The sequence below is a fragment of the Epinephelus moara genome, chromosome 2 (assembly GCF_006386435.1).
Source record: "Epinephelus moara isolate mb chromosome 2, YSFRI_EMoa_1.0, whole genome shotgun sequence".
In the NCBI taxonomy this organism is placed as follows: domain Eukaryota; kingdom Metazoa; phylum Chordata; class Actinopteri; order Perciformes; family Serranidae; genus Epinephelus; species Epinephelus moara.
Genome location: NC_065507.1, coordinates 39,981,485 through 40,006,120, shown reverse-complemented (window position 1 = coordinate 40,006,120; position 24,636 = coordinate 39,981,485). Strand labels below are relative to the sequence as shown.

The following is a 24,636-nucleotide window of genomic DNA, read 5'->3' as shown; positions in this document are numbered from 1 at the left end:
CCGTTAAAGGGGTTTTTTTGGGGAGTTTTTCCTTATCCACTGCGAGGGTCATAAGGACAGAGGGATGTCATATGCTGTAAAGCCCTGTGAGGCAAATTGTGATTTGTGATATTGGGCTTTATAAATAAAATTGATTGATTGATTGATTGATTGATTGGACTCAACAATGAACCGATTGGATTTCGGTAGTCAAAGGTCAAGGTTAGTGTGACCTTGCATCTATCTTGTGAACACAATATCTCAAGAACATCTTAACGAAATTTCTTTAAATAAAATGATTTTGAATTTTGTGTTCAAAGGTCAGGGTCAACTGTACTGATTGTGTAGATATGTGCTGTTGGGGGGGACAATGGGTGTGAAACAGCCATGTTTTCACAGACATGGATATAAACTGTAAGAGGATCTTAACTGGTGCGTGAAGGTATGTAACCGCAAGGCACTAATTCTAGTTTTTGTTTGTTTTTCCTTTCTTTCCTTTTATTTCTTTTGCTGGAGCCCTCTATGGCTGGGCTGCCACTATGCCAACTCAGTGGTATCATTAAAAGGAGGCATAATTTTGCATTGTCAGTGATGATTGATTGGTAATAGCACCTACAGAAAAGACAGGTGGAACTGGTAGAATAGATTTTGCATGTCACACTCTCTCAGAAAAGCTCCTTGCCGGCAGGTGTAAAGACGCAGACGTAGCTGATGTCTGTCTACCATCTTTCATAGTTCAGAGTGGCGTTAGCAGCGATAAGGACTGCAAGCCATACAGTAAGGAAAATGGCCATTTAATATTATGAAAATACTAACCGAAAAAAAAGACAAACTGTTTTAACCTTGCAGTCTCACTACTGGAGGTTCCCAAGGGTTTGGTTCTGGGTCCCCTCCTCCTTTTATGGTTTTCACAGCCATGACAGGACAAATCTCTGCATGCCTGGCCAACATCTCTTGGTGGATGTGCGCTTCTCCTTCAGGTAAAGGTTTCTCCCATCCATACCCTCTCCATCACCATTGAGAACTCTGTATTGTCTTTGGCTCAGACTGTGAGGTACACTGGATGACTAGCTGTCCATTGCTGCAACAACCTGCTCATACAGATTCATTCTCTACAACATCAAGAGTATGTGCCTATTCCACACCCAGGAGGTGGCTAAGGTTCTGGTCCAGGCTCTTGTTTTCTTGTACCTAGACAACTGCAACTTGCTCCTGGCTGGTGTGCCTCCATGTGCTTTCTGACCTCTGCAGCTCATCCAGAATGCAGAAGCCCTGCTGGTTTAAAATCTACCCAAGTTCTCAGACACTATGCTGCTCCTCTACACTACCACTGTCTGCTTGAATCTGATTTAAGACACTGGTGCTTGCCTATTGTGCTGTGAATGGCTCAGTTTCATCCTACATTAAGGTCAAACCGTACACCCCAGCCCGTTTATTACACTAAGCTACTACCAATCAGGTTGCTACTCTCTCACTAAAAAGGGGGCCTGGCTGCCGCTCAACAAAATCACAACTGTTTGCTGACCCGGCTCCATAATGGCCAAGTGAACTCCCCATTGACATCAGCACAGCGGAAGCTACACTACTATGGCTGGCCATCAATCGGAAGATCAGTGGTTCAATCCCTGGCTCCTCCAGTCTGCAGTCCCAATGATTCTTCCATCGGTGTGTGAGTGTGCTAAAAATTGAGTAGCAGGTGGCACCTTGTATGGTAGCCTCGGCCACCAGTGTATGAATGTGTGTATGAATGGGTGAATGTGACTCGTAGTGTAAAAAGCACTTTGAGTGGTCGGATGACTAGAAAGGTGCTATACAAATGCAGGTCCATTTACCATTTACTTTATTTTTCACACTGAAAAATCTGTTCAGACTGCAACTTGGCCTATAAAATAAAACCAATAAAAACCTCTGTCTCTATCTCCTGTTGTGTCTAAAAGAAGTAGTTGAAGTAGTTCAGCACACTTGATGAAGTTTATGTATATGCATAATTCTGGTACTATTTGGTTTGTGCCCACATGTTTGAATGCACATATTGTAGGCCACTTTGGATAAAAGTGTCAGCTAAATAAATGTGATGTAATACATTTTCCACAGTTTATGAATAACAAGAATGCATCTATGAAAATGAGTGTGCCAAATCAAGTCTGTTTGAATCTAATGATCACTATTTCATGTCTTCATCAAAATAAGTTAAAATGTAAGAGCAAATGTAGCTCTGTGCTCATCATAAAATCTTTACATGTTGTGCAACTTGTAAAATGGCAGTATGGGTTTTAGTCCCAGCAAAGAATGAGTGCCAGGCAAATAAAATTTATGACAGAGACAAAAGTAAAAAAACAAAAACAAAAAAAAAAACGTAAAAGCTTCTTTTATAGTTATTTGACATACACAAAAATGTAGTCATTTCAAAACTGAATATTCAGAGGGAGAAAGGGAAACATGGTGAATAACACTAACTACCACCTTTCCTTCTAGAATTCAAAAACTAATGGAGCAAATGTCAGAGAATGCAACTGTGAGGGTAAAGTAAAGCAGATTTTGAAGAAAAAAGGTTTCTTATAAAACTGTTTTAAAAGTATGCATGCATATGAGACAAACCATGGTTACAGTGAAGTTACAGTGAAAAGATGCCTTGGGGAGAATCCAACTATAGTTAACAACTTATTTTTTCATACAACTTTTCAAAGGGCTTGCCATTTTTCTATTATACAGCTGCTCCAGCACAAGCCCTGTGAATAGCTGTGACATCTTATTTAGGAACAGTGTCTAAAATTAATGATAGTAGCAGAAATGACAGGGAAAATAAGAAGTGTAAAAGGTAAACAAGAACAAGACATGTTTGTATTGGCAGATAGGGTTGTGATATAGAAATAGAATATAATACCTTAAATAAGATGGCAACCAGTCACTTGTTAGCTTTCAATGGTATCCATTTGTAAAAGCTGTCGCAATCAGTGGACCCTAAAATGTACAATTAGTAATTGTCAGTATGCATTTCTTTGGAAAAGATGCAAAAAGTAGCAAACTGTGAGTGTACTTGATTGACAGGATGTGATGCCAGCATGAATGGAAATTCACCTAGATGACTTTATCAGAAAGGGCAATGCAATCAAAAGTTTAGTTACAAAATGTTAATTTCTGAAATGACAGAGCCGTTTTTTATCTATGAAGATTTGAACTAAACTGTAATAACTGTAAATCACAATCTATTCCAGATGTATTTTGCAACCAAACATACCAACATTTGATTTACTTTGCCTAATTTTATACTGAAACTTATACTTTCAAGTAAAATAAAATACTGTTGGTTTTCTTACTGTATCTGAAAATGACCAACTTAAAAACATTCTCAGGTCATGTAAAGCCTCAGTGGATCAACAGTTTAAGATCCTCAGCATGACCTATAATTATTCACACATGCTTCGAAAAACTGAATACTGTTGGACGATTCATTAAGACAGAGTTGTCTCTAAAGCATACTTTGCAATAAAAGATGTAAGATGTTGTTACATAAAAAAATCCAATATTATTATATATACAAATTATCCAATATTTGTTTGTTTACAGAATACTGGTTTAAAATACATGTTTGTGAATGTTTTAATGTTGTACTAGTGCATAATGTATCATAATTACAGCTTTTTAATTTGTTTGTTTTTCCACCTTTTTTTTGGGGTTAGGAAATATGGCACATAATTCCAGTGACGTAATTGTCACTAAATCCCTTTTAAAATCAAAAACCAACAGTGAGTGTATCTACTAACAAGTACTGTGTGTATCAAAGCTTGGTGTATCTTCTTCCTCTGTGCCACTGAGCTCCATTTTTGTCCAAAAAAAATTAAAACACATCAATGAATCAATGAGCCACACTGTTTCACTGTGTGACATATCTTTTCATTACTATGAACACACACACTGTAGTTTATTTTGCCTCAAACCCACATACACCATCCTGCTGCTACAAATACTTACTACAGCAAAAAATGTGGATTAATCCACTGCTGAAAATAATCCCCCAAAACGCACTGGTCCCTCATGTTTGAGTAAAGGTTGATAGAAACTCCAAATAGCAGTTGTTTTTGGAATTACTGAGCCTTTAAAAAAAAAACCTTGGGCCTTAAAAAAGAGCGGATTTGAGCGGATTTCAAAGATTTATGTCTGAAGGAATCAGTGCCACAGAACCACAGATAGGGTAGGTAAGCCAGAATGTATTCAAATATGGACTGAAAAACTGTTGGTTTCAGTCTTTACATAGGATTTGTTGACAAAAGAAAATGATAAATTAACATCAGCCTTGTCTTTTAACTGTTAGAAAATGATCCAACCATAAAGCCACCCATCCATCCATCTGCTTTGTTTTACAGATGGCTTAAGCTTATCCCTGCATAGAGTTGGCAAAAGGCAATGATCACCCTGAACAAGTTGCTGATCTGTCCCAGATAACACATAGGGCCCTATTTAGATGGTCTAAAAAGCGAAGCGCCAGGAGTGCAGTGCATGGGCGTGTCCCAGTCACTTGCTAGTTAGACAGCGCGTTTTCAGACTGTGCGCCATGGCGGAGAGTCTAAAAGGGTTGGACTTACTCTGTGAATTAGTCATGGGTGTGTTTTGGGCGTGTCATTCAATAAGCCAATCAGAGTGTCACCTCTCATTCCCTTTAAACGAGGCGCGATTGGAGCGCACGGCGGAGAGCTAGTTAGATGGCGGACCTACCAACTGGAAAGAGTGAGTGTTTTACAGCTGAGGAGACAGATCTCATCATGCGGGAGGTGAAGGCCCGTCAGAACCAGATCTACGGGGACAGCAGACAGGCACCCAAGCTCCCCAAGGTAAAGCAGGCGTGGGATCACTAATACAAGAAAGATCTTACTAAATATCTGTGGAATATTATTCAAACCTGTTTTCATCATATAACAGAGCACAGCTGTCAGGATTGCCGCAGAGCTCCCCAAGGTGCTGATCCTGCAGCTAGGACCTGTTTTTGGCTGTACAGCTATCAGAATATGTGACCTCTGTGTTTCTATCTCTGTGATGATCCCAAATACAAATATATGTGTGCACATTAATGTGAGAGGATAACAGAAGGATTGAAAACAGTTATTTTGAGGTTTAAACTCATTATTATGCAGATACAGTGAGGTCACATATTCTGATGGCTGTGCATCTAGCTCTTTACAGTTGAAGTTTGCAATGAAAATACATCTGTCCAAATATTGAGGCAATAACAGAGCACCTGTGTCGATGTTTACTCATTTATTAAACAGTGCATACATTATCACACAAAACGTTGTTATAATAAAAGTAATTTACAACATCTACCTTAAGGCTATCTACTTTCCATTGCCCGATAACGTGTTACTATGTCTGGGATGGTTGTTATGGTCACGAGCGGTTCTTAACAAAGCAGAGGGGTGTAATCATGATGCACCCCTCTTGCAGCTAAGTACCTTTAAATTTCTGCCTATTTTAAACCATTTCAATCAGGATTTCCCTTTTTTAATTGTTGAACAATTTTAGTTTGACTAGCCTACTTATCCCGGGATTTTCTCTCTCTTATGTGTCTCCAACCGACGAGTGACTGACTGCCCGTCGCCACATTCAAGGTCTGGGGTCTGCCACCTTCGGGTTAGAGTGGGACCAGTACACAGGACGGTTGGACTGCTGGGAGAGACTTTGGGCTGGGGTTTTTATTTTATTTTATCACTTTTTTAATAATAAATCTTGTATTTAACTTTTACTGGATTTGTGGTTTTTTAACTCTGCTCAACCCTAATTGTAAATAAGAACCTGTGTTGTCTTAAAAAAAAAAAAAAAAAAGTCCTAGGCTCTTTTAACCTAGGTGGCGTTGTTGGTTTTATAACATTTTATCCAAATTTTAAAATTCCTTCAACCTCGCCACATTTGCATTTTCTCCCATTATGTGTGTGGGCTGCTCTGGTTTCCTACCTTAGTTCACAGACATGCAGGTTGGGGAAAATTTGAAAAGCTAAATTGATCACAGGTGTGGAGTGTGAATTTGTTTGTTTCTGTATATGTTAACTCTGGGATAGATTGGTGACTTGTCCAGGGTTTACCCTGAATCTAGCACAATGTATTCTGAGATAGACTCAGAATACATTGCAGCACACTTTGGTTGATATGTCATGCATAGAAATAATGCATTTCACGTAACCATTATCAGCCAACATAATTATAAATCTCAATAGTCAAATGAATGAATCACTTTCAGATTGTATTTCTTCTGTTCAACTGATGTAGACCATATTAGAAATCATTTTTCAAACTAGCAGACAAACCAGCCGTTCTCATTCCCAGGTCGTCAAATACAAACACTCATGTCATGCCCCTCAGTGTGTGATACTGACGCACTGGGCTTCCAATTCAAATTCCAATGCAAACCCATCTGGGCATTATTTGCCATTTAGAGCAACTGATGTATTATAAAGAGCAAGAAAGTCCATGTAGGGTGGGTGGGAAGGAGGGGAGATGGATGAGTCAAACAGGAGTTTCATCCAGGAGATAACTTTTTCTGTCCTTTGTAAACCAAAATTCAATGCTGTTTTATCATTACGTCAATGATATTTAAATCTAACTTCACGTAACTCACACCTGTTCATGACAGACGTATGTTACTCTCATAACATATTTATGACATGTTACATCTTATTTTAACCTAAAACATGTTTTCTAAACCTAACCAAGTACTTTTATTGCCTGAACCTAAATGTGACCGCTTGACAGCTATGTGTTAGGAGTTTCACCCAGGGGACAGCTGTGCTTCACATACATATGTTAAAGGGTGCACCACATAGAGACATAAAAAGGTGCCTTTGGTATCAGTATCACATGTGAGGGGCATGAGAAAGCCACTTTGGTTTGGGAACGTGTTGGACAAATTGGAGTCAGAGGCTGATTTTGAACAAGCTGCATTGTTAATTATGGAACAAGATAAGTGTGTGTAAAGGTGTAATAGGTAATATACTGCAGTTACAACATAAATGATGACCAAACAAGTCCGGCTTTCATCTGTACCCAATTTGTTCTAGAAGTTCACAAGCTACTGATGTTATCAGTTGGCCAGGTATGAAAGGGCCCGAAGAAATCTTCTCATAACAGTAATTCGCAAAGGACTTACTTCAGTCTTTTAAACTGGTATTATTCCCTACAGGGACCCTCTAGGTATCCCAATTCTGGAGGGCATCCAGGAGTTTCAGTTTAAGAAATACTTGTTTCATGATGACATTGCCATATGTATAGGCATTTTTACACTGTGACCTGCTGGACATACAAACAGCAGTGACAGTGAGGTGATGATATACTGTGCAAAGTCACATTGTGGCATAGCACAGCAAATAAAGATGTCATAGATATATCCACGTAGATATTGCATCAATGCAGCGTTGTTCTGACCAGTTAAAATAATAAAAAATGCCAGACTTTTGTGTTGCTACTGGATGTTTTAATGAAAGAAATGCAGGAAACAGGGTATAACAAAGGTTACAATATTGTAACCCTAGTTCTTTTAGCACAGGCCTTTACAGGGCTTTATGGGTAATACTCTCCTTCTGTCATGAGCATGTATTTACAAACTGAAATTTACATAAATGTAGCCAGCCAACAAAGACTTGCCTTCGTGAATACTTAATGGGGCCTATAATGGGGCTGACAGCCACCCTTCACCCTCTTCAGCAAGTGGCTGAAATTTTTATTTTTTAAATTTTATATACTTTATTAATCCCCGAGGGGAAATTCAATTTTTCACTCTGTTGTCAATTACACACAGGTCCGAACACACACATGCACAAACTGGACCTATACATGCACTAAGTGGAGAGATGTCAGAGTGAGGGGGCTGCCCATGACAGGCGCTCTGAGCGGTTGGGGGGTTCGGTGCCTTGCTCAGGGGCACCTCGGCAGAGCCCAGGAGGTGAACTGGCACCTCTCCAGCTACCAGTCCACGCTCCATATTTTTGGTCCGGACGGGGACTTGAACAGGCGACCCTACGGTTCCCAACCCAAGTCCCTATGGACTGAGCTACTGCCGCCCCCAACATCACTGCCCTCATACTTCCATGCGTCCCTTAATGCCCAGTTCAGACCAAATATTCGCAACGAGATGAGGTGAAACAGGTAACAACTTGCAATATATCGTTCTGCAACGTTCTAAAAACATTCATACTAATGTAACTAAATGAGATGGTGTATTATCTCTATGCAACAACTCTATACTTCAGTTTTGATTTCCAGCTTTTCAGGCTTATTTTGTGGCTGGATATAATGTGTAGCCTCTTAAATATGAATGAGGATAGTGATGGTGAGATACTGGCTACAGTTGCATTTGCATTTGTAGTAGTAATAAAAGGGTGAACAACAGAAACAAAATGAGCATCAGTTGGACTATATTCATAATAAAGAGGAGCAGCAGCAGCCGACCACCATCCGACACTGGCACAACATGAGGACAGAAACAGAGGGCTTGGGGGGATGAAGCAGCAAGTGAAAACGCTGTCTGCCGTCATTTTGACTTGGCCAGCAGACTTCACTACAAGCCAAGTGGCTATTTAAACAGGTGATGTGCTTATAAAACCAGCCACGAGCGATTTGACCAGCTAAGCTACAGGAGACACCATCAGCTGGCTTGAGTCGTGCTCAGACAGACCAGCTCACATCACTGCAACTTTTCTCTGCAATGCTCGAAAACAATTTTGTCTCATTGTGAATCTTTGGTCTGAACTGTATGGAGCTAGAACAGTCTCAAAATAAATAAATGTACACAGAAATTAATAAATGCACAAAAAAGGATTCACAAATGTATTTGGGGATTTATATGTATGTATATGACTCAAAACACAAACACATTTTCAATGCACACAAAAATATGTTTCATTCCATATATAAGTGAAAGAAACTCCACGTATAAAAGATAAGATTTATCAACATATTTGTGATGCACACACAAATATTTCTTGTTTTAAATATGTGCAATTGAAATTCACAAATGTACGCATGTCAAAGTATTTGCAATTTTCATCAAATACATATTTGGAGGTTGTTACATTGATATATGAACTGTCGAACCTGCATTTACAATGTGCTTTTAATTTGTAAACTTGCCTGCATTTGTGTGTGCGAGTTTTGAGACTGCCCTGATGTGACTCGATTCACAAATGCATTTTTTCTAAGAGGGGATTGTCTGCAGCCAATCAGATGTCTCACTCCTTTATAGCCAATCACATGAGTGCCTCCCCACAAGGGGTGTTATATGACGTCATTAAAGCGCACGCAGGTGGGAGTAAAAGGGGATCTATGGCTGCCCTTTTTCATGTGTTTTTTGGCCAGATGTCTGTACATTTATTTCCCAAAACATTTCTCTGGTTCCTTTACTATACTGCTAACAACAAAGATCAATGTTACATCATCAACTTAATTTTGTTCTCTAATCATAAACCATCTTTTTTAATTTTTGAAAAGGAGTTCAAACATTACATTATAATAATCCAACGTTCTATCCACAGAAAAGCCATCAAAATGTTACGTATGATGTAACCCCCCCCTGGCATTGTATTGAGTTCATGTTCTGTTTTGTCTACAATTTTGTATTGACTGACATATCAATAAAGTTAATTAAGATTTTATTTATGGATTTATGGTTGTGCATAGACCCTACACACGTCACCTACAGTGTGTACCTGCAGTTACACCTCCAAAACGCTAGTCGGCGGCGGAGGTTTCTGTGAAGTGCTGTAAAGTTTAATTGATTCAAAACACACATTAAACACACATTAAACATGTCTTCATAGAGACAGTTTCAAACACAAGTACAAAAATTAGCTTCACTACAACTCACAGCATTCACAGACAGACAATGTGTTAATGCGGACACATTTTCCCCACAAATACAACATGCTAACTTTATTAGCACAAGCCTATGGCATTTTACATTGTATTGATTAGCCTAGCGGCCGGCGATCTTTCCCTCTTCTCATATAAATCAACACAGAACAAACTCCAGCAGGACAGCGGGACGGGTCAACACTGTGTAGCCCAGGATGGGTGTTTAAGTGTGGGTGAGAGGAGCTGAGAGGACTGTGGAGGTCTCGGGGCGTCGGTGGTGTAGTGGATAGTGCCGGCGCCCCATGTACAGAGGCGATGCCTCGCTGCAGTGGTCGCAGGTTCAGCTCTGGCTTGCAACCCTTTGCTGCATGTCAACCCCCGCTCTCTCTCTCTCTCCCCCATTTTTCACTCTGTCCTGTACATTAAAGGCAAAAAGCCCAAAAAATAATCTTAAAACAAAAAACAAACAAACAAAAAAAAAAGGACTGTGGAGGTCAGGCGGGGCGAGCCATTACTATTACTAATTAATTTTACTAAGCCTTCGCTCGGAAAATTAAACGGTCCTGAAACTGCAGCCTCCAGTACTGCAGCTTCACCTTTACTCCCACCTGGAGTCACACGCTTTAATGACGTCATATAACACCACTCGTGGGGAGGCACTCATGTGATTGGCTGTATAGGAGTGAGACATCTGATTGGCTGCAGACAATCCCCTCTTAGAAAAAATGCGTTTGTGAATCGAGTCACGTCAGGGGAGTCTCAAAACTCGCACACACAAATGCAGGGAAGTTTACAAATTAAAAGCACATTGTAAATGCAGGTTCGACAGTTCATATATCAATGTAACAACCTCCAAATATGTATTTGATGAAAATTACAATTACTTTTACATGCGTACATTTGTGAATTTTAATTGCACATATTTAAAACAAGAAATATTTGTGTGTGCATCACAAATATATTGATAAATCTTGTTTTTTATATGTGGAGTTTCCTTTACTTATATGGAATGAAACATATTTAGTTGAAAATGTGTTTGTGTTTTGAGTCATATATATATATATATATATATATATATATATGTGTGTATATATATATACAAAAATATATTATATATTATATTAATATATTATATTACTGGTTGCTCTATATTATATTATATTATTCATTTTGAGACTGTTCTAGCTCCATAGAACTGGGCTTAATATAACATATGTACAGTCAAAAGATGGCAATAGATTGACTAGAGACAAAAGATTCACATAACAAACTAGGCGATGGTAGAGGAGGTCGTAATATTGTACCTATAAAAAGAGACAGTGTTACAGATGGCAGTGGTCTGTGCGACCATTGAAAGATTACATCCTGAAATGTGGAGGGATAATTCTTTTCACTGTATTACAGATTTGTTCCATTCTGCCATTATTTAAAAGGCCAAATCTTGCTACTACACTAACTACTAACTACTAACTACTCTACACTGCTCCAGCAGTCTCCAGTGGTACTGGTACGTTTCGTCCATATCCGTAAGCTTTCAGAAAATGTACACAAATACAGACGAAATTAGTGCAGAGTACAAACAGAGGGCTCTGTCCATCTCAATCTCCGCATGTAACACTAAGCATTAATGAGCCCTGAGAAGAAACAGTGCCCCTAGTTAGAGGGCTCCGCCTGTGCTAATAGAACTAGGGTTACAATACAGTAACATTTACTTTACTGTACCAGTTTGGCGGACACATCAATGTATCGCTGTAACGGACAGCAGCAGCCAATGCGGTATCTCTGTATTTATGTGAAAAATTACAAAAAAGAAAATACTGGCTAGGAAGCACAAATGTATTATTGAACCTCATCCTGAACCTGAGCTTTTAACAGCTTAAGACATTTCATGGTAATGTGTTAGCGGTTAAACATGATTTTCTTTTTTATGGAGCTGTTAAAGTGATTGCAGAAAGTATGACAGAATTACAGATTCAATATTTGGACTGTCCCTGTTTCACCAGACTGCTCTCTATCTGACCTTCCTCTCTGCAGTCAGTGGCGAAATAAGGAGAGTGAGAAAGTGAGGAATGAATGTAGCCACAAGGAGTTAGTGAAGAGATCTGATGAGGTGGATGATAATGATGATAATGATGATGATTATGGTGAAGAAAAAATAGATATACTCACAGCAATGCTGTGGCTGAAGCCAGAGCCCGGCTGAGGGCTGTTGGCATTGATGTAGTTGCCTACAGCAGAGTCCTGATTGGCGGTTCCGTAGAGGTCAGCTACAGGGCCGGGACTATTGGCACCAGGAAAGGCTCCAGGCCGGGTGGGGTTGGTTCCTGTTGAGGAAGGGCCAGGAGACAGATTATCCAGAAAAAGTATAACACAACTGACACTCAGAGATGAAAGATAACCATGACCTGGCCTGGAGGAATATTATTAACTAAACTTGGTATCCTGATTGCATGCTAATTAGTTCAAAAGCCTAAATCAAATCTAATTTAAGGAACTGTATATGACATCCAGAACATTAAAAAAGCAGCAAACTTTTTGCCATGTAAAGATACAGTGGAATAAGAGTGTCCTGATAAGAGCATGGACTCACATCTCTGTGTGTCTTGTAATCTGATCTTCTCTGTTCTTTGTTTTGGTAGACGGTTGTACATGCATGTTAGTCCCTGTGTTTGTGTCCCACTGCCTAGCTAATCACTGCCGCTCTGCACTGTGCTCATATGGCAGTTACCACTGATAAGTCCTGACCTACGGTGGCAGGATGGTGTTGTCGTGGAAGTGTAACATCCCACCCACACTCTACAGGTCAACAATGTTAACTCCAGTGGCACTGTTGCTGTTGTTAGCACTGTTAGCCAGGCCCGCTGTCAGGGAGGGTCAAAGGGTACATATAACCTTGTCAGAGAGAGGGATAAATAATGCTAAATGAATTTATGCTAAATGTTGGCGAGGGAAAAAGGATCATTGCCTTTTTTCACAATGGTGTATTTAAATATTTCTGCATAATGTGTTTTCCTAAACAGTCTTGGAATTACATACATTGGGTTTGACTGGAAAACCGAGAGCTGACAGCCATATACTCTTTATACTATTTCATTTCTGCACACAATTTGACCAATAATTGATAAAGTAGCCCTCAAGATTGAATGAATAAATAAAAAAACAAAAAAAAATTGTTCACCTGATTTGAACTTATGATTTAATATCTTGTGGTAATTTCTTCAATCAGTGTTTGATTTTACTTTTCTCTAATTATTCATTGAAGGGCTTATTTGTTTTGTTTTTTGGCCTAGGCCAAACATATGACTTCTCTGGTATTCAAAATAAGATCTTAACACAGTATAGATACAAACTATATGGGGTAATATGATTAACTCGATTATATTTGCAGACAGTTTACAATTTTGTGTTTTGTCATGTGATTTTGCCCCCTGATGAGTGTTGGTGAGGGGCCCACTTTGGAAAATGCTGTCCCCCTGCCCATTTATCTTAACAGCTGGCCTGCTGTTAGCACTGTTAGCACCATTAGCGCTTGCCATTTTTAAAGCAATACATCCTCAGCAGGGACCAGTGGGCTTTGGGCTGAGTGTCACAGGTTAAAAAGTCGGAGATTGAGAGACGGACTAATACATTGTTGGTTTTGTCTTATCATGTTATTAACTGACATAATGTGACACTATCTTTCATTTACTGTTTTACTTTGTTTGTATAATAGTGGTCAGTTAAGAGAGTAGAGTGACAGAGTAATCAAGTGAATAACGATCTATACGTACCCTCAAGGTTTTTTTTTGACCTGTCATTGGTGTTCTCTGCCACTGAGCAGGACCCTCAGATATGACTGCCAGACAGTTTATGAATGCCTGGCAGAAGTTGCACATGGGGATTGGGCACAATACCCCTCATCTCATCAACACCTGTCACTAGGAGAGCCTCTACACTTCACCACACCCACATCCCCTTCCCCTCCACAAACTCCCCACGCTCCTTCTCCAGCCACTTTTAAATATATGATGGTGATTATCTTTTCCAAAGTGCTTGGAGCATTGGACCTAGCCTGGCTGACAGGCAGAAAATTACACAGGGTATCGTGGGTAATGTGTGCTAAAAGACTGCAGGGGTGAGCTGCGTTTCCATGGACCCAATTCACCAGGAGGAGAGTGTTACTGAAGGAGAGGAACTCCACTCATACTGTGTTTTCTTTTAAAGTCATGTGTCAGGGGAGTAAAGCGCATTACAATATATATTGTAAAGTAAAGGAAATACAGCATATAATATGTTAATAATATGATTACATGAGATGCTCTGAAAACAATACTGTGAGTTCATTTGGTAAAGAAGATGTGAGAGTCAAAAAGATAGAAAAACAAATAACTAGTTGCTCTGTGTTGTAGAGTGTAGATCAAAAAATGTATCGGGTGCTCTTGGAAAAAAAGGAGGGAACTCCAAAATACTGCAAACAGGAAAAGAATCCAGGCGCTCCAAACAAAAATGAGAATGAGGAAGTAACGATTAGATTAAAAAGCCTTTAATATAATGGCCAACACATGTTTCGACCACTGTTGGTCTTCATCAGGGCTGGAGAAACAGATGCACCAAGGTGTGGTTTCAGCTATATAGTAGCAGCAGCCAAATGAAACCACACCTTGATGCATCTGTTTCTCCAGCCCTGATGAAGACCAACAGTGGTCGAAACATGTTGGCTTTTTAATGAGTCATGTTGGCTTTTTAATGAGTTGGCCATTATATTAAAGGCTTTTTAATCTAATCTTTCCTTCCTCGTTCTCATTTTTGTTTGGAGTGCCTGGATTCTTTTCCTGTTTGCAAAATGTGAGAGTCCTCTGAGTATGTCTGAAGTGACAGCCACACAGACCATCTGTTTGATAAGAAGTGGGAAGTAGGCCTATCATTGGAGACAAAATATCGCTCGGAACACCAAACGTGTTCTCATCTCAGGTCCTCAAATACCACCACTGACTTGTGCCTTCAGTGTGTCATACCAACACCAAAGAAACCAGCACGATGATGCACCCTTTGACATCTGTATTCAATTCAATTCAATTCTATCTTTAAAGCCCAATATCACAATTTGCCTGACTGTGCGTTCACACCAAAAGCTGCCAGAGCTGCAAAATAGCTGAATTCGCTCTAGCAGCACCGCTGGTAAAATATTTGTGGCAGCGAAAGCAGCTCAAGTCGCTCATGATGTCAAATTCTGAACGTCCGATTATGCTTCTCAATTTAAAGGAGCCGCAAAGCAGGTTACTGGCTGGAGCACAGAAATGTGACTTTGTGCATTTGCCTGAGTACAGAAACTTTCACGTTTGGACAATGAAAACATCTGGACATTAAACATTAAACACACACAGCCTGTGTTGCGTTCAGGTGTTGTCACGTAAATAACAAATTCCAGCACTTGAATAAGCCTTAGCACAACACAGCAGCATGTCAAGTGGGCCGAACCCGAACCGAATATGAGCAAATGTTTGGATTTGTTATTCCCCCCCAAAGCTGTAAACCTAGGGGAAACACTGTGAATGGTTTGGGTTTGAGTGCCTGCAGTGTGATTAGTTAAACTGGTGGTAAGGAGAGCAAATGAATTGCATTCCCGCTAATAACAAGCGCTCCAGAACATAAAGAAATTGTATAAGTACGTGTGCTTGTCAAAACTTGTGTATCGATTCAACATGGAAGAAGACACTCTTGTAATTTGTGCTGCCGTGTGGTACCTGCGCCACCGTCGGGTCTGGATTCACAATATCCTCCGGGGCCGTCAACAGCACGGGGTATATTATCAGCTGGTGCGGGAGCTGCAGCTGGATGGGGAGAGGTTCCAGCGCTACTTCAGGCTGAACATAGATCAGTTTGACAGCTTGCTGCTTGTTTTAAAGTAGGAACGAATGTGTGGTAGGAACTAAAAGTCTCTGAGGATGTTCTCTGGGTTCAACACAAGTGATGGACATCTACATTCCGATTGGTTGCTGGTCATTTGCAGCTCCAATGCATCATAGCTAATTTGCATAAACTTAATGTAGAAGCATAAATCAAATGGTCGGGAGCTGGGCCAGGAAGCTCGCGACCTCGTTCCCATCTTCTCGAACGGACTTTCTTTGTTTTCCATTAGATATCAAAAACTCAAATACTCAGAGGTAAAAAAAAAAATCAGTGGAGACACGTAGAATCAGATGCAACTGAGTTTAATGTGCTCGCAGGCAACAAACACATCACAACTCAATGAGTCAAGCTCCGGAGCAAGACTGAAATTTCTTTGTTTGCGCACTCGTATTTATTGTGAAGATTTTCTGCTGAGTCGTCTCTTTCTTAATCCTTCCCACTTGGCTCTGATCGTAACGATATCCCACTTCTGCTGAGTTTCCACTTTTTTCCTTTCATCCTACCACCATAACGGTGTCATATTTCTGCTGAGCCTTCACTTTTTCTCCTTTCATCCTAAACCCCACCTCTTTACTCGTACTCGTAATGTTTTTCCTAGACAATCTAAGACCGCCTCCTCTTACTAGGGTCATTCTCAGGACAAGCTGTAATTCCCCTAACTTTCCACCAGTGTTTTCTGAGCCCATCCTCATGCTATTTTTAGAAATGATGCCTAGGTACTTCTCCACCACAATGCTTAAATGCTCAGTGAGTGTGTGTGTCATAGGAATACATGAAATAATAAACCAGAGTGTGATTTGTCAGTGCACAGAGTACATTGCTTCAACACGTGCCTTTTAAAGTTCAACTTAAAGGTACAGTATACACACTTCAGTAACCATTACACTACATTAACCAGTCTTCAACTTTGGTTTGCTGCTCAATTCGCCAAACGCCGCCGCTCATCGCTTTTGAAGCTCAAAACAACTCTGGTCGTGACTATCCACTGAAAATGAATTAGACCTGACGCCTTTGCAGCTCTGACAGCTTTTGGTGTGAACGCACAGTCAGAGGACTTTCCCATTCTTCATACTACGTCAGTTGCTCTGCACATAAAGTATCACTGCAGATGGGTTTACATTGGAAATGGGTGAAAGCCCGCTGCACCTCATGGAGATGCCAAAGGGGGCCTTTGGTCTTGGTATTACAGGCTGAGGGGCATGAGAAAGCATTTGTATTTGATGACCTGGGCATGAGAATGGGCAGGGATACCTATGCTCTACTGCGTTATGAGAAACTGTGTCATTTCAAAATAACAACTACCATAAAACCAGATAGGTTTATGGTAGGGGTGTAACGGTACACAAAAATCTCGGTTCGGTACGTACCTCGGTACACAAGTCACGGTTCGTTTTTTTTCGGTACAGTAATGAAAAAAATAGACAACTATTAAATATCTTTTACTTATTGGTAACCTTATTAAAACATACCACCACAGCAGTTAACTCTTTTTACACAATTTTTGAATGAAACAAATATATATAAAATCCTGCTTTTTCACATTGTTTGAATGAAAATAGAAATATAAAAGTGAAAAATAAAATCCTGCTGTTTTTTTAACACATTTTTTGAATGAAATACATAAATATACATTTCTGCTTTAACAGTTTTACTCAATTAAAATAAAAAGTATAGTGCAGCTGGTCAGCTTTAAAGCCTGCTCAGATTCAGTTTTACTAGGAACTTACTTAGCTTTCCCACTTTGTTAAAGTGCAGTAAACAAAACATTTATATCTAAAGTGCAGCTTAAACAATTTTACTCAAATCCAATGGCGTTGGTTATTTCTTTAGCGCAATGGTCAGGGAAACGCTCTTTCTTTTTAAACGACGACGATATCGTAGTTTGCACCAGATTGCTTTTTCTAGTCGTGCCGGTTAACGTTCAAACTCGGGTGGTGTCGCTTTGCGTTAGCATGTTAGACGTGTTAGACGTGTTAGACGTGTTTCCAAGTACATACCCGACCGCTGTTCTGCAGTGTCGGCACACTGCTTTTGTCTTGTCAACTTGTTTATTTCCATCTTCGTATTTTACCCTGAAACCAAAGTGTGTACGGTCGGACTCGGTCCGTCACTCAATTATGTCCGTCGGGGGACTAGATATTTTAAATGGTTCGGCTCGCAAAAACGGAATTAAAATAAAACAAAATAAAATAAAATAATATCCTGCGCCCAATAATTCGGTACAGGGTCGTGCCGAACCGAAAGTCGACACAAATACATGTACCATTACGGCCCTAGTTTATGGATGGAGAACAATATCGTACTATGGGCCTGTGTGTTTACCTTTTGTCTTGAGGGCACAGTGTATATGTGTACCACAATGCCACACTATGCCATGTCATGGCAAAAGCCTGGTGGCCAAGAATCCCATGGTAACTCTGACTGAGCTCCAGAGGACCTGTGTGGAGATGGGAGAAACTTCCAGAAGGACAACTATCATTGCAAAACTCCACTGATCTGGGCTTTATGGCAGTGGCCAGAAGGAATTCTCTCCTCAGTGAAAGATACAGAAAAACACCTAATGGACTCTTAAACTGTGAAAAATAAGATTCTCTCGTCTGATAATACCAAGATTGAACTGTTTCACCTAAATTCTAAGCATTATGTCTGGAGAAAATCAGGCAACGTTCATAACCTGCCCAGTATCATTCCAACTTTAAAGCATAGTGGTGGCAGCATCATGCTGTGTGGGTGTTTTTCAGAGACAGAGACTGGACGTCTGGTTGGGGTTGAGGGGAAGCTGAATGGAACAGAGTACAAAGAGATCCATAATCAAAACTGATCCTGATCTGAAGGTTCACCTTCCAACAGGACCATGACCCTCATCACACAGCCAAGACAACGCAGGAGTAGCTTAGGGGCAACTCTGCAAGTGGCCCACCTAGAGCTCTGACTTGAACCAAACCATCTCTGGAGAGACCTAAAAAATGACTTTCTGTTGCTGGTCCCCATCAAACCTGACAGAGCTTGAGAGGATCTGCAGAAAAGAGTAGCAAATAATTCTGATATTCAGTTGTGCAAAGCCTGTCGCATACCCAAGAAGACCTGAGGCTGTTAAGGCTGCCAAAAGTGGTAGTGGAGTAAAGTGTCCTCCTTTTTACTAAATTCACCAAAAATTCTAAAATTCTGTTTTTGCTTTGCCATTACAGGATATTGAGTGTGGATTGATAAGGAAAAAAATGAACTGATATATTACTGATAATTCACGTAGCAATTTTAGCAACCTCAGTGTTGGAACTCGCATCACTGGTGCCGGTGTGCCTTGAAATTTTTAACATTCAAACACTCTACATTTCACTCACATATGAAGAGGAGTCCTCGCAGTGTGGTAAAGGAGAGCCACACTGTAATATTAGCAGGCTAAGATGGACAGAACAGCACAGTACAGAAACGGCAGAGAAAGGATCAGATTCTGATCGGCTCTATTTTTGGCATTAGAATATGTTTGGATAGGCCCACTGATACAGACCTGATGTTAGGATCAAATCTGTAAATCTTCAATTAATACTGCCTTGAAATATATTCAAAAATATATGGAAACTCCAAGCCACCTTAACAGTAAAAGCTAGAATAAACCCACTGAACAGAGTTCGCCAAGTCCCACTCTATTTTGCTGTGTTGGTGTGCTGTGATTGGCCTGTTGAGGTTGGAAGTTGTTAGGGTTAGAGCAGAGAGGTCAAGGTTAGGGTTAGTACTGGCCAGTCACAACACAATAGGGTGGGACTATGCCAGACACTGTTGTTCAGGGGGTACATTCTAGCATCTACCCACCTAAACCCCATCCAAACTCTGACACTGAGATCTACTAATTTTTCTCCCTCTGAGTGCCATTTGGTGACACACCTAATGTGTGTGCTCTCAATACAGCGGAGGGCTTTTTGAATCAAGCAAATGAAAGGGTCACACTGCAACAACCATCTACTATCAGAAAAGTTTCAAACAATACTTAAAATCGTGTGATCAGAAATGTATGCCATGTGTTATTCAGTGGCACCTATGCATGAAAAATAAACACATTTGTAAGGGGCCATACACATGCCGTGTTTTCTGCTCCCTCTAATCCATTGTTTTTAATGTAGACGCACAGCAGGCATGCTCAAATGCCAGAGAAACACACACGTTCCGAGTGCCTTTTTTAAGGATGCAATGGCTGCGCCCTGAAATAAACTAAGTTCAACTTTTGGAACACAGCAGTGCACACTCCATGTAATGTGAAGAGGACCAACCAATCACAGTCGACAGATATCTTTCCCTTCCTCTGTAAATATCAGTCTGTGATAAACATTGAAGAGATGCAGATCATTTTAGTGCAGGTCTACACAGAGTTTTACATCTGTCTCACAGGCAATATTTCAGGCCTAATGGTAAATGGACCTACACTTGTATAGTCCCTTTCTTGTCTTCCAACCACTCAAAGCACTTTTTACACTGAGTCACATTCACACATACATTCATACACTGGCCGAGGATACCATTCAAGGTGCCACCTGCTACTTTTTTAACGTTTTTAACACTCTCACACTACAGTGGAGCAGCTATCGGGAGCAAATTTGGGTTCAGTATCTTGCTCAAGGATACTATGACATGCTGGAGGAAGTATGGACTTGAGGAGCTGGGGGATCAAACTGCTGATCTTCTAATTAGTGGATGACCCATTCTACCTCTGAGCCACAGCTGCCCTTGCACACGCCCAATGGCGGATTGGCCATCGGGATGTTCGGGACGAATCCCGATGGGCTGGTCACCAAGTGGGCCGGTGTGGGCCAGTGGGGCCGGCCCTGTGGTCAAAGAAAGATATTCAGAAAGATGTGAGATGTTCAGAGGGAACATAGGTGTCAATCTGATGTTTTGATGCTTGAAGGAGGAGATAAGAGCGGCCTCTTCCAATACAAAAGAGGCTCTCATTTTTCTTCAAATCTGATTGGCTCAGCCGCAGTCATTACTCATGGCAGACCAGGCTAGTTTGACCGTTAGACAGAAAACATGGATAAAGCCGGTAAAACAAGAAAGGGTGGTGCAGAAAAAACTTTAATCTTTACAAGTAGAGGCAGCAAAGTGCTCCAAAATAACCGACCTGTTTGGTCGCGGCCTTGGTTGATGGGCTGAGGCTGCTGGTGTTGCTAACCACGGAGATGGAGCCGGAGCCGACAGTGCCATTATAGCAGGTGCATTAACGTTAGCTAAAGTTTGTGAGTGTGTAATGTGCAAGGTTGGCTTTGGCAAATTGCATATTTCTTCTGGGTGTCCGGTTCAAGAGGCCAACTGGCCTACTAGGTATTGCATTAAGTCATTATAATTTAAACCTGCACTAAAAGAAAATATGTGCTTCCTTTTTTCCAGTGGATGCATGCAATTAATGTTAGGTGGTGCTCCCAGTTCCAAGGAAAATGAAGCTGAGGGATGGACTAACCCCAGTCGTGATGAGGAGGAGGATGAGACTGGCTTTATCCCAGAGGATGAATGTCCCGGGCTGAATCTGTTTCCTAGTCCGCCCCTGCCCATGCCTACTCACTTCAAAAACAGAGCCTGGAAGAAGATCAGCTCTGCACTCAGAATTTCATGTAAGTAGGCTCGTGCTTTTTACGGTTGCTTAGCAGCTATAGACGCAACCTGCTTCTGCGCTATCGAAAGTTGGCACAGAGTAGGCATGAGAGTTACACGCAGTGCACAACCTGGCGTTTTCCAGGCGGTTAAGGACGCTGCATGTATACGACCCCTAAATGTGTATCTACCAAAATACCTACCAGACTGTTAACTTTATACCAGTTACAATACCAGCATGCTTGGTAAGGCAAGGCAAGGCAAGGCAAGGCAAGGCAAGGCAATTTTATTTATATAGCACCATTCATACACAAGGCAATTCAATGTGCTTTACAAGAGAAATACATTAAAAACAATAGATCATTAAAAACAAGAGCTAAAAGCAAGACAATAAATAGTTAAAAACAGTGCAGAAAATGTATTTGGTAATAGTAGAGAAAGTAAAACAAATTTAGATAGGAAGTAAAAACAATAAAAAATGAATATACTGTATATGTTTAATCATTAAGCCAACTCCTATTTGACTAAGTCAACAAAACCGGAATACAATATGATGCCATCACAATGGTAGGATTTACTGAGTGCTGTTGTATTAAATTACACTTGATTTAGCAAGGTGTACCAAGTAACCTCAGACCTCAGGAGTACTTTATGACTTTTTAGCTACAAGCAGCAGCTCTATTCTGCCCTGCAAAGGCAAAATACCTAAACTCAGCAGAGTGTAGGGCTGAGAAAATTAACTTTAAAGCTGTTGGCATAATACTGGAAATGTGGCAATTTTTTTCTTTTCTTTTTTTAATATCAAAATCTTGAGCTCAAACCATTGACCCTTATTCCGAAGTTAAGGCACTCTGCCATTATAATGTCTGGAAAATGTTAAGGGGTCATGCCGGTGCAAAAGGATGATTACAGTATGATAATAATTATGACTTAGATAGAATCTAGTGACATATCATGAAATGACTCACTAAATATAATATGAATAAGAATAAATCAGTCGAATAAATCAGTAAATATTGCAGTACTTGCAATAAGGTGCAACACCAAAAGGAGTTACCTTATGCATGGGTAACAAAGCATTCTGAGTGCAACGAATCAGAGCCAGAGAAGTTGATTTCTTCCAAAACCTTTCATAGTTAAGGTAAACACAGCTTACTACTTTCTAGGGCCGAACCTGACTCAAAATTATGTCAGTCAAATTGGATTTGGAATACAAATATTCACTACTTGTTATTTTGTTCCCCCATATAGAGTTAGAACAGAACTTGGCGGAGTATGCAGGGTGACCAGTGGCATTCACGTAATATAGTAAACAAGCAAAGTAACCTCTCTGAACTAATTTGTGCTAACTACACTAACAACGGATTGGAAATGTGCAACAACATTTTTGCCAACACTACATATCAAACAAACGCCAGAGACTGTATTGTATTCAGTTGCTGGGAGCTGTAAATTCACCACTTCTAAGCGGAAGGCAGAAGATAATGTCATCCTAGAGCCTGACAAGGCAAAGCCTCTCTTGCCTCTTTGCAGCTACCTCCGTCTCAGCTGTGGACCCAGACCCAGGGTGAGTCTGAGTCCACAGCTGCCTGTAGCACTGAGCAGTGTGAAAGTGAGAAGTGCTCACTCTGCAGCTTAATCTGGGGACTGAAACATCTCCAGAAGTACACTGCACACTGAATCACAAGAAAAATGAATAAATCAATAGAAGATTACTTCAGTAATCTCAGTCATCTACTGGGTTTCTAAATTATGATTCCAATCTTAAACTTTCAGGGGCAATCTTATGACTTTCAACAGAAAACATCACAGGAGACATAGGATGTTTAGATAAATGGTGTTATCTGGCAAGTTAAGTAATGAGGAGCCTACTATATTAGAAGCAGGTACAACCTGGGTCCTGGTTCTCAAAAATCATAGACATTAAATGCTTCCACTGGTGGTTCCACTGCTGCATATTTTCACAGCAGTACCCCCAGAAATGTTTCATAGAGGTAGCCAAATGGGGCCACTGGAAATGTTGGGGTGGCACACCAAAACCAAAAGCCATATCTGAATTTCATTATGCTGTTTAAGTAGACCTTTTGAGAACTATGTCAATATGAGAGCTATGGGATCCCGTGCTGATATGCTTTGGTTTCTAATTTTAATGGTAATATTACTAATAATTTGATGTTCAGAGACTAATGCCAGTACAGTTAACATTTTCAGTTCCACAACAATTTGTTACACATCTGTATCTGCATTTGTTAGGTGATTCACTGTTCTTCAAATGGGCAGCTGGTCATTTTCCATAAAAAGACAAATATACAGCATTAATTTGAAGGAGTACATTTAACACTATTCATTGGGAACAAGCCTTCTTACATTCAGGGGAGACTTGTGGGTACCCATAGAGTTCAAAGACCCCTTGGAAATTGTTCCCTTGCCAAAATGTAGCCTAACTTTTGACCGTTATTTAGACCCCTTCCTAACAAGCTATGCTGCCATTGTTGGCATCAATGGATGCCTCAAGTTTCACAAGATAATGTCAGCCTCGAAATATTTTCTCCAGGAGGGGCCAGTGAAGAGGCCAGCTATTTTTTTAGGGTGGCCATGCCTCCCCTGGCCCCCCTTTAGGGGCACCTCTGCTTCAAATTCTCCTCCTTCTATTAAAGGGCCAGTGTGTAAAATGGGTTGAAAACAGTGACATCAGTGGTCAAATTCTAGATTGCAGGGCTCACTCGCTCACCCCTCCCGTCGGGTAAATGACGGTGGCCTCGTAGGACCAAAAGCCTTGTGCAGACACGAGTTTTTCAGGAGTAGGTCTATCTAGCAACGAAGTGAATATTTATTTAGAAATCAAAAACCATGTTACGATATTGTAATGAATCACTCACGAGCAGGAGACCAGAGTAGCATTCGGGAAAAAGGGCAGTTTATTTGAGCACTCCAAAAACCCCGGTAACACTCCAGGGGGTAGCACGTAAAAGACTCCGTCCCAAACTCTGACTCTTCTAGCGTAACACACACACTTCATACACACATACTCACTTACAGTACCCAGCGGGGCAGCCCTCCCCTCTCTGCTGCACCAATCTCCAGCCCGCACACTGACTGACAGCTTACCACACTCACCACTGGGTCGCTACAATATTGTAGCGACCCAGTGGTGAGTGTGGTAAGCTGTCCTGCAGTAAATGTTCTGTTATAATGTCAATGTTCTGTGAGTTAATGGCATGTTTGGGATTGAATGAGTATAGGTAGGGGGGCGGGGTGCGAGTGTGACGGGGACGAGGGCTGTGTGAGTGCGCTTGCTGGTGTGTGTATGAGCGAGCTGGAGGAGAGAGCAGGAGTGCACAGTTGGAGTTACAG

At 40.7% G+C, this 24,636-nt stretch overlaps 1 protein-coding gene across 4 annotated transcripts in view; it reads right to left on the bottom strand.

The window, feature by feature from the left end:
* The window catches only part of LOC126397419 (RNA-binding protein Musashi homolog 2-like), a 499,199-nt gene that overhangs the window by 9,610 nt on the left and 464,953 nt on the right, over window positions 1-24,636 (bottom strand). For all 4 annotated transcript variants that reach the window (XM_050056179.1, XM_050056199.1, XM_050056189.1 and 1 more), the window contains one exon: window positions 11,983-12,137. In XM_050056179.1, the coding sequence (XP_049912136.1) occupies window positions 11,983-12,137 (155 nt within the window). The remainder of the gene's footprint in view (window positions 1-11,982; window positions 12,138-24,636) is intronic.